A 12,270-nucleotide genomic window follows, 5' to 3' on the forward strand; every position below is an offset into this window, starting at 1 on the left:
AGGGAGAAAATGGGCTTCGGGGAGCTGGTGGAGCTATGAGCCCTCGGAAAGACTCCTCTTCCCCCAGGAGAGGCAGAGCCTCATGGCAAGCAGTCACTTCGCAGCAGAAGCCTTGGAAGCAGAGCAAGGCTAATTAAAGCTGGCGTTCACGCCGGCGTGCTGTGCCGTGGGTACCTGTGACAGATGGGGGCTGCTCGCCCTGACTGCAAGGTACTGCTAGTGAAGAACAGGGTACCAAAATGTTCTTCAGGGGCTGATGACTGCTTCCTCTGGCTATGTGGGGTCTGTTTGGGGAGAGGCCAGGGTGTGCTGGGGCTACCAGCAGCAGCTGTACCTACCCATCACTCACTGCCCGTGTCCTCTCCTTGTCTCACAGGTGAAGGAATGGCTGTGCTTGAACTGCCAGATGCAGCGGGCGCTGGGGATGGACATGACCACCGCTCCTCGCTCCAAGAGCCAGCAGCAGCTGCACTCCCCTTCGCCGTCCCCCTCCCAGTCCCCAGCCAAGCACCCGCAACCCCCGGCTGCAGATAAGACCCCGCCAGCCCCCCGCCCCCTGCCACAGGAGCAACCCAAACCTCAGCCCACGACGCCGCAGAGGGAACCGCACGGCCAAGGACAGCCAAAACCTCAGGAGGCGGCCAGGTCCTCCCCACAGCATCAGGCCAGGTCCTCCCCGCAGCATCAGCAAGCCAAGCCTTCCCCCTCTGAGCAGAGAAAGACACCGGGAGATGCAGGGGCAAAGCCTGCTGCCCCGGCCCCCGGGGCTGGAGCACCAGAGCAGCCCCAGGAGGGGCTCACAGGGAAGCTCTTTGGCTTCGGGGCATCCCTCCTGACCCAGGCCAGCACGCTCATGTCTGTCCAGCCAGAGGCCCCTGCTCCGAGCCAGCCGTCTCCTGGCAAAGTGCCTCCAAAAATTGTCTTCAGCGACGCCAGCAAAGAGGCTGGGCCCAAAGCCCCGGGGCCACAGGGCCGGGCTGGTGCCGCAGCGGCGGCGAAGCCGGGCAGAGCGGAGCAGGGTGTCAAGCCAAAGGAAGTGCCGAAAGCGAGGGTCTCGTGTCCCCTGTGCAAGGCGGAGATCAACGTGGGCTCCAGCGAGCCCCCCAACTACAACACCTGCACTACCTGCCGGCAGCAGGTCTGCAACATGTGCGGCTTCAACCCCACGCCTCACCTCGTGGAGGTAAGGGGGCTGGTGGGGTGGGCGTCTTCTGATCCAAGGGTGTGTGCTTTCTCCTTGCTTAACATGGAGAAAAGATGGGGTGCTTGCTTTCAAAGGTCTATAAAAAATCCTTTAAAGAAACTGGTGAAGCCAATTTCCTCCTGGGGCAAACTGCAGGGCAAACTCCATGGTCCTTCAGCTCTTGCCAAAGACATGGATTTCATGTGTGTACACTGATTTCATGCTGGTTTCATGCAAGGAACAGAACAAGGCATGGCTGTTGTTAGGGGCACTCCCAGCAGTGCCCACTGCTCCCCAAAGGCGCCCAGGGGTGAGGTCATGCGAGTGCCAGTCACCAGCTAGTGTCCTTCTCCTGTTGCTGTGGATGGAGGCCGTGGCCAGACTGGAGGTGAGACTGATGAGGGAAGTTCTGCAGCTCTGCATTCTCGAATGGTGAGGCTGCAAGGAAGGTGATACAGGGGAAGAAAGTGTCAGGGCCTCGGCAAGAGGAGCCTGGGTGCAGGACAGTGGAATGGGCTGTGCACAGGGTGGATGTGGGGATGCCCAGTGTTGCATGGATGTGAATTGGATGGTGAGTTCTGCAGCCTGCTGAGATGGAGTGCGAGGAGAGGAGAACAGAGGCTGAGATGGTCTGAAGTCCACGCAGTCTTACCTGTTACAGTTGAGAGTGTCTCTGAATTGTGATGCCCACACAGATCATCTTCCCAAGCACCAAAGAATCACCGTAGCCAATTCTAGCTGCTGGTGCCTAGAGAGGAGAGTGGTGCAACTGCTTCAGCTGGAGCATCCTCCTAGCCCTTCCACCTTGGCAGCTAGGGAGGGACATCTTCACCCCCTCCCGGACAAGTGATTTGAGACCCTGACCAGAGGAGGCCCGGGGCTTGCTCCTGGAAGTGCTGCATCTCACAGACAGTTAAGACACAGAATTGGTAACATCAGCACATGGAGAAGTTAATGGGAACTTGAAATGACCAGAAATAAGATTGCTAATCTTGGATCCGTTCCATGGCAGATAATTACATTTTATGGCCCTGGCTCCTCCCTGCAGTTTCAATTACACCCAGTAATTTTCTGTTCTTCCTGAAGCTGCTGCTGCTGCTGCTGCTGCTCCATTCGTGGTCACGTTGGCAGTGGAGGAGATGCCTTCCCAGAGTGTCTGTGGAGGTGCAAACCCCCCAAATTCCCATCTCAGTGTACACAATGCTGTTTTCAATGCCAGTGCTCTGCTCCTGCTGCTGCTCCCCCACTGCCTCCACCCTGCCCCGGCGGCTGGAGTGAGGAAAGCTGTCCAAGTGTTTGTTCTTTGGGTAGGGCTGAACCCCGTGTTGGCATGCCCCTGGGCAGCAGTGTGTTCCCAGGCTTCAGAAAGCTCATGGATTTGTGAAAAGGCTTTAAGGCTCGCCGGCACCCGGCTGCTAATTAATTAATTAGAGAATTAATTTGGGGTTGGGTTGTAGCCAGTAACGGGGTGATCTCTGCATGTACCAGGGAAAGGTGAGCTCTCCTCAGCCCTTGTCTCCAGGGTCACTAGCTGACACGTGGGATTAAATTTCAGATTTTGAAGGCTGGACACTGCCCAGGTTCCCAGAGCTCTTGAGCAAATGCTTTCAGACACCCTTGGGCAAACCCACCCTGGCATGTATGCTCCTCTTAGTGTTTCTTGCTGGAGCTCATCCCTGCAACATCTGCAAGCCTTCACACAGAGTGAAGACCCACAGCAAGGTCTTACCCAGGCATTGTGCTGTCATTCCCTTTACACTGAACCTGTGTCCAGCTCTGCATGGTTGGGTTGGTTTATGGGATTCATTTTTATAAGAGTTGAGGAAGAAGTGCAACACTTGTGCTGGAGATGTTTTTAACAAAAACTTTCTGAGGAAAGGAAACCATTACAAGGTCTGTTAATGTGGTTGGGCTTTAGGTTTGCTTGATCTTCTGGGAAAATTGCTCTGTGGTCTGATCTCTTTTTGCCTGCAGCTCACATGGGCTTGTCCCAAGCCCTGAGGTTCATGCAAATACCAGAACTCACTCTTTGAAGTAGCGAGGCTTGATCCATTAATTGCTTGATGAATTAGTACCTTGGCTGTAAGCTGCCCTTGGAAGTTGTGTGAAAACTAATGAGGGATTTGATCCCAAGTCTGGTAAGTGCAGAGGAGCATGAACTGTGGGTGAGATTGGCAGCACGCTCTGTACACACCCCTGGAGCCTGGGCAAGGCTTCACCCTGGGCCCAAAAAGCATCAGCCACAGGGAGGGAGAGGGCATGGCCCACAGTGGCCTGGTTTTTGGAAGAAGGATGAATTTGTGTAGGAAAATAGTGCTAAAACAATGTGTTTCCTGCAAATAAAGTTGTATTGTCACTTCCAGAAAGCGGGGAAGGCTGTTGCCCCTATTTGCAACCCCCTAAAACTTCTGATTTCCTTGGAAAGATGTGTTATTATACCCATGGTATTTTCATTCCCATCCCACTCCTGATCTAAAGATGGAGTCGGAGGCTCTGTGTCCCTGCCGTCCCCTCCCACCCTCTGCAGCTGCCTGGGGAGGTATCCAAGGAGCTGCCTCCTCCCCAGCACTCTGTTCAGCCAAGTGCACTCAAAGCTACCAAAAGAGAAGAAAATAATAAAGTGCTGGTTTTCTGTGAACTCACTGGCTGGGCTGCTTAGGTGCTGAGCCACCCAAAGAAAAGGGTAACTCGTGCTTCTCTTACTGTCCTTGCACCACTGCAAACTGATGCTTATGCAGGTGAAGGATGCTCCAAGAGTATCCCACTCAGAGAAGCTGGGTTGTGCCTCTGAGCCCAGAGTTTCCAGAAGATCTGCCAGCCAGGCTGGCTTTCCTCTGGCTTTGGGTCTTGGTGGGCACGATCAGAAGGTGCTGGTGAGAACTGGAAGGCTAGGGCATGTGAAGAGTTGAGGGATAAGGGTGGCATTTTGGCAGTACATCCCAGGAGAAGTGGGTGGACTGTGGTGGCCCATGGCTCTGGAAGCTGTGGGTGACCAGCAGAGGAATCCCAAAAGCGTGCCTGACTTCCACTTCCTCTGCATGCTTGCCATAATCCATATTACCCAGCTTTAAATAAGTTGTTTATGTGAAATACCAGGAGTACAGGTGCCTGGAGCTTCCTCCCACCTCCTCCCACCTCCTCCAGGAGCTGCATCCTGGGAGCAGTACTATGAGATGTTCTCAAGCCAGAGATGACACTTTGGGACTCTCCCAAATTCCCTACAGCCTCAGCCTGATGCCATGCAGGAAGGGAAGAGAATTCTGTTGCAGGAAGAGCAAGTGCTGGGTCATTTTGCTGGGGACATAGGAAATCTCTGCTGTTTATGGCAGAGTCTGCTGAGGGAACAAGTGATCTGGCAAGAGCTGGCTTGCAGCATGATTGGCCTTGTGCTTGCATGATGTTCTCCCAGTAACCCCAGTTGACCCCAATTGACTCCAGGGGTTTTGTATTAAGGAACAAATGAACTATGCATGTTGTGTTACTAAATAAACATGGCAGGATGCCCCTTTGCCTAATTAACCAGCCTGAAACAGGAGCAGTGACAAGTTTCATTGCAGAGCACTGCTGATTCCCAGGTGCCAGGCTGTGACCTCCAGTGGGCACCTGACCCTCAGGAGGCTCCTCTTGCTGATTTGTGGTCCTCCCCATACCCCATCCAGATGCTAAAACTGCTTTTTTTCCCCTTGATTTCCCCATGCATTGTAAAAATAACCCCTTTTTTAAAATATAACACCTAGGTTGTCATAGGTGGTGCTGCTGCATTGCCCTGTCTGATCTCACCAGCTGATGCTCTTGGGCTCCTTATTACATGCATTATATGCATATATAATATAGTATATGCCTATCATATGCTGGTGACACTCAGGAACAAGTTTCCCAGGGAAGCTGTGGACTTCCCATCCCTGGAAGTGCTCAAGACCAGGTTGGATGGTCCAGTGGAGGGTGTCCCTGCTCATGGCAGGGGGTGGAATGAGATGAGCTTTAAGGTCCCTTCAAATCTGGGATTCTGTGATTATCCTGGATGTGATATCACAGGAGCAGCGTTTTTTTGAGCCCTTCATGGGACATGTTCCTCTTCTGCTGCTCCCCTTGCACCTGCAGCCAGGTGCACACCAGCCTGTTCAGATGGACTTCTTGCAGGGAGCTTGTGATCACTGCATCAAATGCTGTCTGGAAAGCCCTTTCTTTTCATCACAATCCAAGAGTTCCTGCTGCATAAAATTGGTCCCCGGGGTGGGCTGCTGCACTGCTGAGCTTCGAGATGCTGATGCTGAGCATGGGGCTGACCTGCCCTACTTGCAGGAGCAGCCGCGGCAGCTCCTGCGCTCGGCTGCAGGGAGGAATGCCTGGGGAAACTGACTTCGGGGAGATGGGAAAGGCTCCGTGAGATCAGCCTTTGTGCAGAACAGGGTGTCGCTGCCGGCAGCCGCAGGATGGCTTAGAGAAGGAGAGCCGAGGAAAGGTTTTGTGCCAAAATAATTTTGGCGTCGGCGCGTAGGTTTCAGAGAAGAGCCAAAAGGAGAGCGGGGAGGAGCGTCGGGCTCCTGCCTCACCTGCCCTCGCTGCTGCCTGTCCCCAGCTCCCGCTTGTGCCCTGCCTCCCTGCCCCCTTCCCAAGGGTCCCTGCTCTCGCTGGGAGTGTAATTAGCTCCTAAGCAAAGAGGATTAGCTGGGTTAAGAGAGCCTCCAGCTCAGCGCTGTCCTGGGGTGGAAATTCCAGCCCCGGTCTGGCGTCTGGGGCCATTCCCCCCTCCTTCCAAGGCAGGAAAGCAGGATATATGTGCCTTAAGAAGAGCCTGCATCCTGCCCTCTGGAGCACAGGTGTCTGTGCTGGGGATCCAGCAGCTCTCCATCTCAGAGACCCTTGTGTCCTTCATGGGATGATCAGAAATGCTTCCCAAAGAGCTCCCTGCCTGTGTAGGGTGACAGGGAGGGTGGGTGACAAGCTGGGACAGGGGCCTAAAGTTTTCAGGCATCATTTTTCCATAGGAATCCAGGTCCTGTTACTGTCCTGTTGTTCCTACCAGGCTCAAAGGGCAGCAGGGACATGTTGTGCAGCTCCTGATGGAGCAGGGAGCAGCTGTTGTCAGTCACCCTTTTGAGGCTGTTTTCCCTAAGTCGAGTGTCCTGCAGTGACAGCTTGGCAGTGTCCCTGGAGCTCAGATGGGCACTAGGATGGCCCAGTCCCCTTTCCAGAGACAAGAGGAAGAGCAAAGTGCCACTCTTCAAAGGTGGACAGGGCATTGGACCCTGGAGTTTTCTGCAGGAGAAACAGGTAGCCAGAGATGCAGGACACAAGGTGCAGCAATTGCTAGGTTTCTCCTAGATTTTTGTGTAGAAATCATGATTTTAAACAATACCCCAGCCCTGAGGGTATGAATATTTGGGTCAGTCACATAAACTTAAGTCAAACTGAGAGCTCTGCATTGTAGCTCTGCATGAGAGGAAGGCGGTTTCGCTGGCCTGAGCCCTCAAATCCTGTTAAAGGCTGGTAATTAACAGCTCGCTGTGACTCAGGACTTTTCTGTGCTGCTGAACCTGCTGTAATTAAGCTGGTTCCTGCTGCTGGGCTGGGCAGCACTGGGCTCCCCAGCAGCTCCTCCTGCAGACACGGGGCTGGAGTGGGGCTGGAGTCATTGTAACCTTGCAGGCAAGTCTGAATTAAGAGTGGGGTCCCACCTGATGGGTGATGAGGAGCATCTGTGGGTGGTCCACTCGCGCAGTCCATGTTTCTGTGCTGGACCTCACTGCTGGATTTTCTGCAGAACCCCATTAGATGTTAGCCCTGTGTCTGCTGCTGGCTCTTGTCTTCTGCTGGTTGTGTTTTTGGAACTTCTGGGACTGCTCCACACACTGGGGTTTCCCTTGCTGTGCCTGCTCTCAGCTTCTGGCCACTTTAAAATTACCTTAAGAACTGCTGTTCCTTTCTTTAATCAGTAAAAAAGCCCAGAGCTCCAAGTTCCTTTCTACCTTTAGCTGCAATTATATTATTAAGGGACAAATGTCAGCTGCATGTGGACCCCGCTGATTGATACTTCTGAGGTAACTGCTGCCCACACTGCAGATTGTTTTCAGTGGTTCATAAAACTGAACAATATTTTGAGAGGAGTGACAGTGGCTGGGTGAAGTAGAGGATTTCTGCCTTTTAAATGAAGATATATTTGAAGTGAACGATGATGCTTCCCCGATGCCAGGCTGGTTTTCCAGAGCACATTTGCTGTGCCCTAGGACTTGGAGCTGCTGCCTGTTGTATTGCTGTGCTCCTGGGCTAGCAAGCTGCTAGGGCCAGCAGTGCCAAGGTGTCTCCAGAGCTGTCTTGCTGGGAAGTGAGTGGATATGTCAGGATCAAAGCCCGAGTGTTCACTGTGTCTCAGACAGTCAAAAGATTAGGGCTTGCAACAGGCAGCCCTTTGGCTTTGGGGAGGTCAGTGTTGCTTCTGGGCCAGCCCGTGGAGATGTGGTGGCAGCAGGGCAGATGTGATACCTGAGTCTCCACTGTCCTTCTCAATAGTCTGTAAGAGCTCTTGGAGCCACCACCCCGCTGCGGGTTCTGCTTAAATTGGTGGTGAAATTTCATCCTCGTGGTATTGATTATGGTTTCTTAGAAAGTAACAAGGAAAAATTTGGGGAAATGCTTTTTGCCCACATGACATGAATAGGTCTTCATGGCAGTTCTTCTCCCCCGCTAAGCTTGGACAGCTTTTCCCGGCAAATGCTCATTTTGGTAGGTATTGCAGATCTGCTTCTCAGGGGTGATGGTATTCTGTCCATGAAACTTCCACAGACTCATCCTTCAGACAGTCACTCAAGCCATCCTCGAGCAGACAGACAGGGACAGTGACCTTGCAGCAGGGACGTGGACACAGACGTATGGGGCCGTCCCTGCAAGGGCATTGGATTGGACATTCTCACCAGTTGGGTGCCATGAATATTAAAATTCACCAACATGGGAAGGGCCTGGGTAACTTTCCATCGCCTGACTGAGGTTTCAGAGTTTGGAACAGCTCCGGGAAAGGCTGAGAGAAGATCAATAACTGCCCTAATGCACCCTGTTAGGGACTTTCTTGACCTTGAGAAGCTTTGAAAAGAGTTACTGTTGTGCACATGAAAGGCTAAAGGCAGCAAAAATAGGCAAAGTGAAAGCACAGAGAGAAAGCAGGACAAGCTAAAGTTGCCATAGTGTTTTATAGATATCAGAAGGGGTTTCATATATATATGTACTGGAGAGCAAAAAAACCCACTTCATTCACAAAATTCAGGTCACCTGGTTCTAGCACAGGGTTTTCTGCCTTGGCTGTTCGAGTCAGACCCAGCAGCCATTCTGGTGGGGCAGCCCTGGCTCTCTGTGCCTTGAGGAGCCTCGTGCCTCTGCTGCTTTGGGCAGCATCGCTGATGTCCACTGCAGCACCAGCCCAGAGATGTCCTCCAAGCCCCCCAGGTGAGTCCCCTCACAGGGAGCTGGTGCACACCTCAGTGGACACCTCACTCAGGCACGGCTGGCATGGGGGGAAAGTGAGGGGTTCCTGTCACCCTCCTGACGCTGTGCCAGGTGCAGCAAAGAGCAGGAGATGATGGAGGCAAGCAGGGAAAGAGGATGGCAATGGTACAGAGGAGGCATGGAGCTCTCAGGGGAATGGGGACAGCCTGGACACTCATCCCTGCTCCTGCTGTGCCTTGCATTGGAGAGTGAGTGTCTGAAGAAGCTCGGAATCATTCCCCATTGCAGGGACTGGTACCAACATCAGGAGGTTATTGCCATCTCTACCCTGGGAGACAAAGTGCTTGGATCAGAGAGGTTTGGATCACACTTGGATCATGTTTGTGATGGTCAGCTTTATAAGATAGCTTCTTGGGGCCTGGTAGGACATGGCAGCACTGCCCTCTGAATCCAGGCTGCTTGGTGGAGTGCGTGGGCTCCTGTGTCCTAGAGCTCTCCCTTGCCCACAGCAGGAGCTGCTGGTGGAGGTGGTGGTAGACACTGCTCTTACAAAGGCAAAAGCTGTGGGGGGAGTTGGATTGGAGGGAACCTTTGGGGCAGCATGTTCTGAGGAGCACTGTGGGGGCTGGTAGTCCCTGAGCAGGTACCAGCAGCAGGTGATGAGGATGGTGGGACCACCTAAATCAGAGTCTTGGTCTAAAGCTGTGATGGGCAGACAGAGAAACAGCTCTTTTAGTGGGAGATGGTGAGAGGATTTGGCTGTTCAGCTCCTATTTCCACCCCTGTGAGCAGCCACAGCTTATACTGATGGGCTCACAGACCATTATACAACCTGGATTTTTCTTCTTTCTATTTTTTTAATGACATGCCATGTTAGTGCTTTATTTGGGAACATGTTGGGACACTTAATCGAGCGTTTAATTGGCTTTGTAACAGTGGATTTCTGAGTGGGCTGAGGAGGAGACAGCTTTAGGGCTGGGTTGCAGTGGAGATGCTCAATTTTCCAGCTGAGATGGGAGCATCTCAGACTGAGTCTGCTGGTGTTGATCCACTTACCAAAGCACCATCGTTCTTCCTGTATAGTGGCATTTTGCAGTTGTATCCTACAGACTTCAGGATCTGTAAAGGTCCCTGGAACAAAATGAGAGTGAGGAGAGGGCCTGCCAGTGGTGAAGCGTGTGGCCGTGCTGGGAAAGAATCCAATGGGAATGCTGATGATGGGATGTCACTGTTGGGGAGGGGTTTTGCTAGCTCAGGCCAGGCTCTTATGTTGATTCTTTTCTTGCCACATCCAAACTGTGCTGGTAGAGTCCATGGGCAGCTCAGGCACTGGAAGGACATTGGTGCTGTGCTGCTGAAAAATGTCCAAGCCTTTATTGGAGTGTGTGCTAGTGAAGGCTGTGTCCTTCTGTAAGGATCAGCAGGACCTGAAAGACACTTTGTGGTATCTACAACTCAGCCAATGCAGGGGTTCACCCTGGTTTAACGGTGTTCCACATACCACCTAGTTCAGGATTTAGCCCTTGCTGTGTGTTGGGATGCCCTGTTTCCCTGAGTACACGTGTGCAGGGGTGAGCCATGCGAGGTAAGGACTAAGATCCCATCTCCCAGGGAGTACACTGGCTGTTTGAGAAAACACTGCTGGGCAAGGGAAGAAATGACATTTACTTCTATGGAAAGAAATGACATTTACTTCTATGGAAAGAAATGGCATTATTGTGTGGTTAAAAAATACTGCTCAGCAGGTGGCCAGCTGGGTGTTCCTGCTCTTCCTGCATTAAATCACAGAATCACCGAATGGTTTGGGTGGGAAGGGATCTTAAAGCCCATCTGGTTCCAATCCCCCTTCCATGGGCAGGGGTGGTCAGGTTGCTGGTGGGGCTTTGCTGGAGGGACACAAGCTTGTCCCATCAGGTGGCACTGCCAGGAGATGTGGGATGGGCAGCTGCGCCCTCACCATCATCCCTCTCCTCAAGTTTCCCTGCTTTGCAGTGTAAGCTCTGTTCTCCCGTGACACAAAGCCTTCCTCTGTGGTGGAGAGGGAGGCTTTGTATAATTAATGCTGTGGGGGAGCTGGGGTGCTGCAGTGCTGCAGTGCCCGGGACTCAGCCAGCCTCCAGTGCAGCTCCAGTGCAGCGTTCCCTGCATGCAGCCATTCTCTGCTGGGCAGCACTGAGGAGCAGGCACTGCCAGCCAGGGCACTTCAGCCTCCCTTCAAAGCACAAACCCTCACAGCATGTGAAAAGGCAGAAAGCTGAATGGACCAGGGAGGAGCACTAAGGAGCTGCTCCTTCCTCCTCCCCCTGGCCTGCTTGCTGGGCTGATGAGCTGGGGAAGGTGGATGGCACCAGCCTGAAGCAAAAATAAACACCAAAGTGAAATAGAAAATGAAAGCAAGCTCATTCTTTGAAGCATACTGAGACTCTGAGCCTGGGAAGGTCTCTGAGTGGATATTTTGAGCAACGTTTCATTCTCACATTACCCAGTAATGTGTAGTGGTTCTCAGTCTCGGTGGTGGAGCTGTTAGTGTGGCCTGTGGCCACCTCACAGCCATCTTTCCAATGATTTTTCTGTCACAGGGGTCAGGGACTGAGTGGAAACACATGATTGAATGCATTTTTGGTTGACATTTGCTATGAAAGTTGAGAGGAAAATGTTTCACAGGGACAGTTTGTCTTCTGGAGGTATGAGACACTTGCAGAAGGTGGGTCCCCATGTGGCACCCCAGGGCAGGTGCTGGGTGGCAAAGCCCCAGATGCTAGAAATAGATTTATTTATACTAATTTTTTATTCTCCCAGAGGAAATTCTTGCATGGCCTCTGGGGACCCACATCCTGGCACGAGGAGGAGTTGTGTACCAAAACTTAACAGGCACTCTGACCCCCTCCAGGGAGTTCATCTGCCTCTTACCTGCTTAAAATGCTAGCCACAAGACCTTGTGAACCCTGGCTACCTCCATCTGCATCTTCTCCACAGAGCAGAAGAGGGAATGACATGTCCCTCCATTTTCCACTCCCTGTTCCTTGCCTGGCCCTCAGTCAACCCATTCAGCACAGACCATCATCCCTGCCCCTGTCATTTCATCTGAAATGGCTTCCTTTTCCTATGTGTCCCTGTTTTTTGTGCCTAAGTATAACGTTTTGCCCGGGGGTTTCGGGCTGATCTGATGAGCTCTCAACACCCCAACGTTACACCCCAGAATAGCTCAGCATTCCTTGGGAGGCATAAAAGGAGCAGGAGGCTGATGTGACAGCCTCAGGAACAAAAAAAGTTTAGTAAAGGCAAAATAACAAACTCAAACCGATCCAGGTGCCCCAGACTTGTGCTCCTGGTAAAGACACCTCTCAAAAGCGATTTGGTTTCTTTGTTCTGTCCTTTTCTACTAAATGGCCCAGGTGGGACCTTTTGGCTTATGGCAAATTAGCTGTCCCCAAACTTGAGGTGAAGCCCCAAGGTCCTATCAGTGATTTTTCTACCTGGTCACTGGGAGGAAGTTCTGGCTCTTTCCTTTTTGGGGGACAGAGGAAAGTTCTGTCACTCTGTCCATAGGGGGCACATTCCTACACCTAAGAGCAGCTGCTCCACTGGGCAGACAGAAGCCATGCTGCAGCTTCCTTGGTGGTGAGACAGGGTTCCTTAAAAACCCCAAT

At 52.4% G+C, this 12,270-nt stretch overlaps 1 protein-coding gene across 3 annotated transcripts in view; it reads left to right on the forward strand.

The window, feature by feature from the left end:
* The window catches only part of BSN (bassoon presynaptic cytomatrix protein), an 89,271-nt gene that overhangs the window by 45,271 nt on the left and 31,730 nt on the right, over positions 1–12,270 (forward strand). For all 3 annotated transcript variants that reach the window (XM_038149214.1, XM_038149215.1, XM_038149216.1), the window contains one exon: positions 377–1,183. In XM_038149214.1, coding sequence (XP_038005142.1) covers positions 377–1,183 — 807 coding nt within the window. The remainder of the gene's footprint in view (positions 1–376; positions 1,184–12,270) is intronic.

The sequence above is a fragment of the Motacilla alba genome, chromosome 12 (assembly GCF_015832195.1).
Source record: "Motacilla alba alba isolate MOTALB_02 chromosome 12, Motacilla_alba_V1.0_pri, whole genome shotgun sequence".
NCBI lineage: Eukaryota > Metazoa > Chordata > Aves > Passeriformes > Motacillidae > Motacilla > Motacilla alba.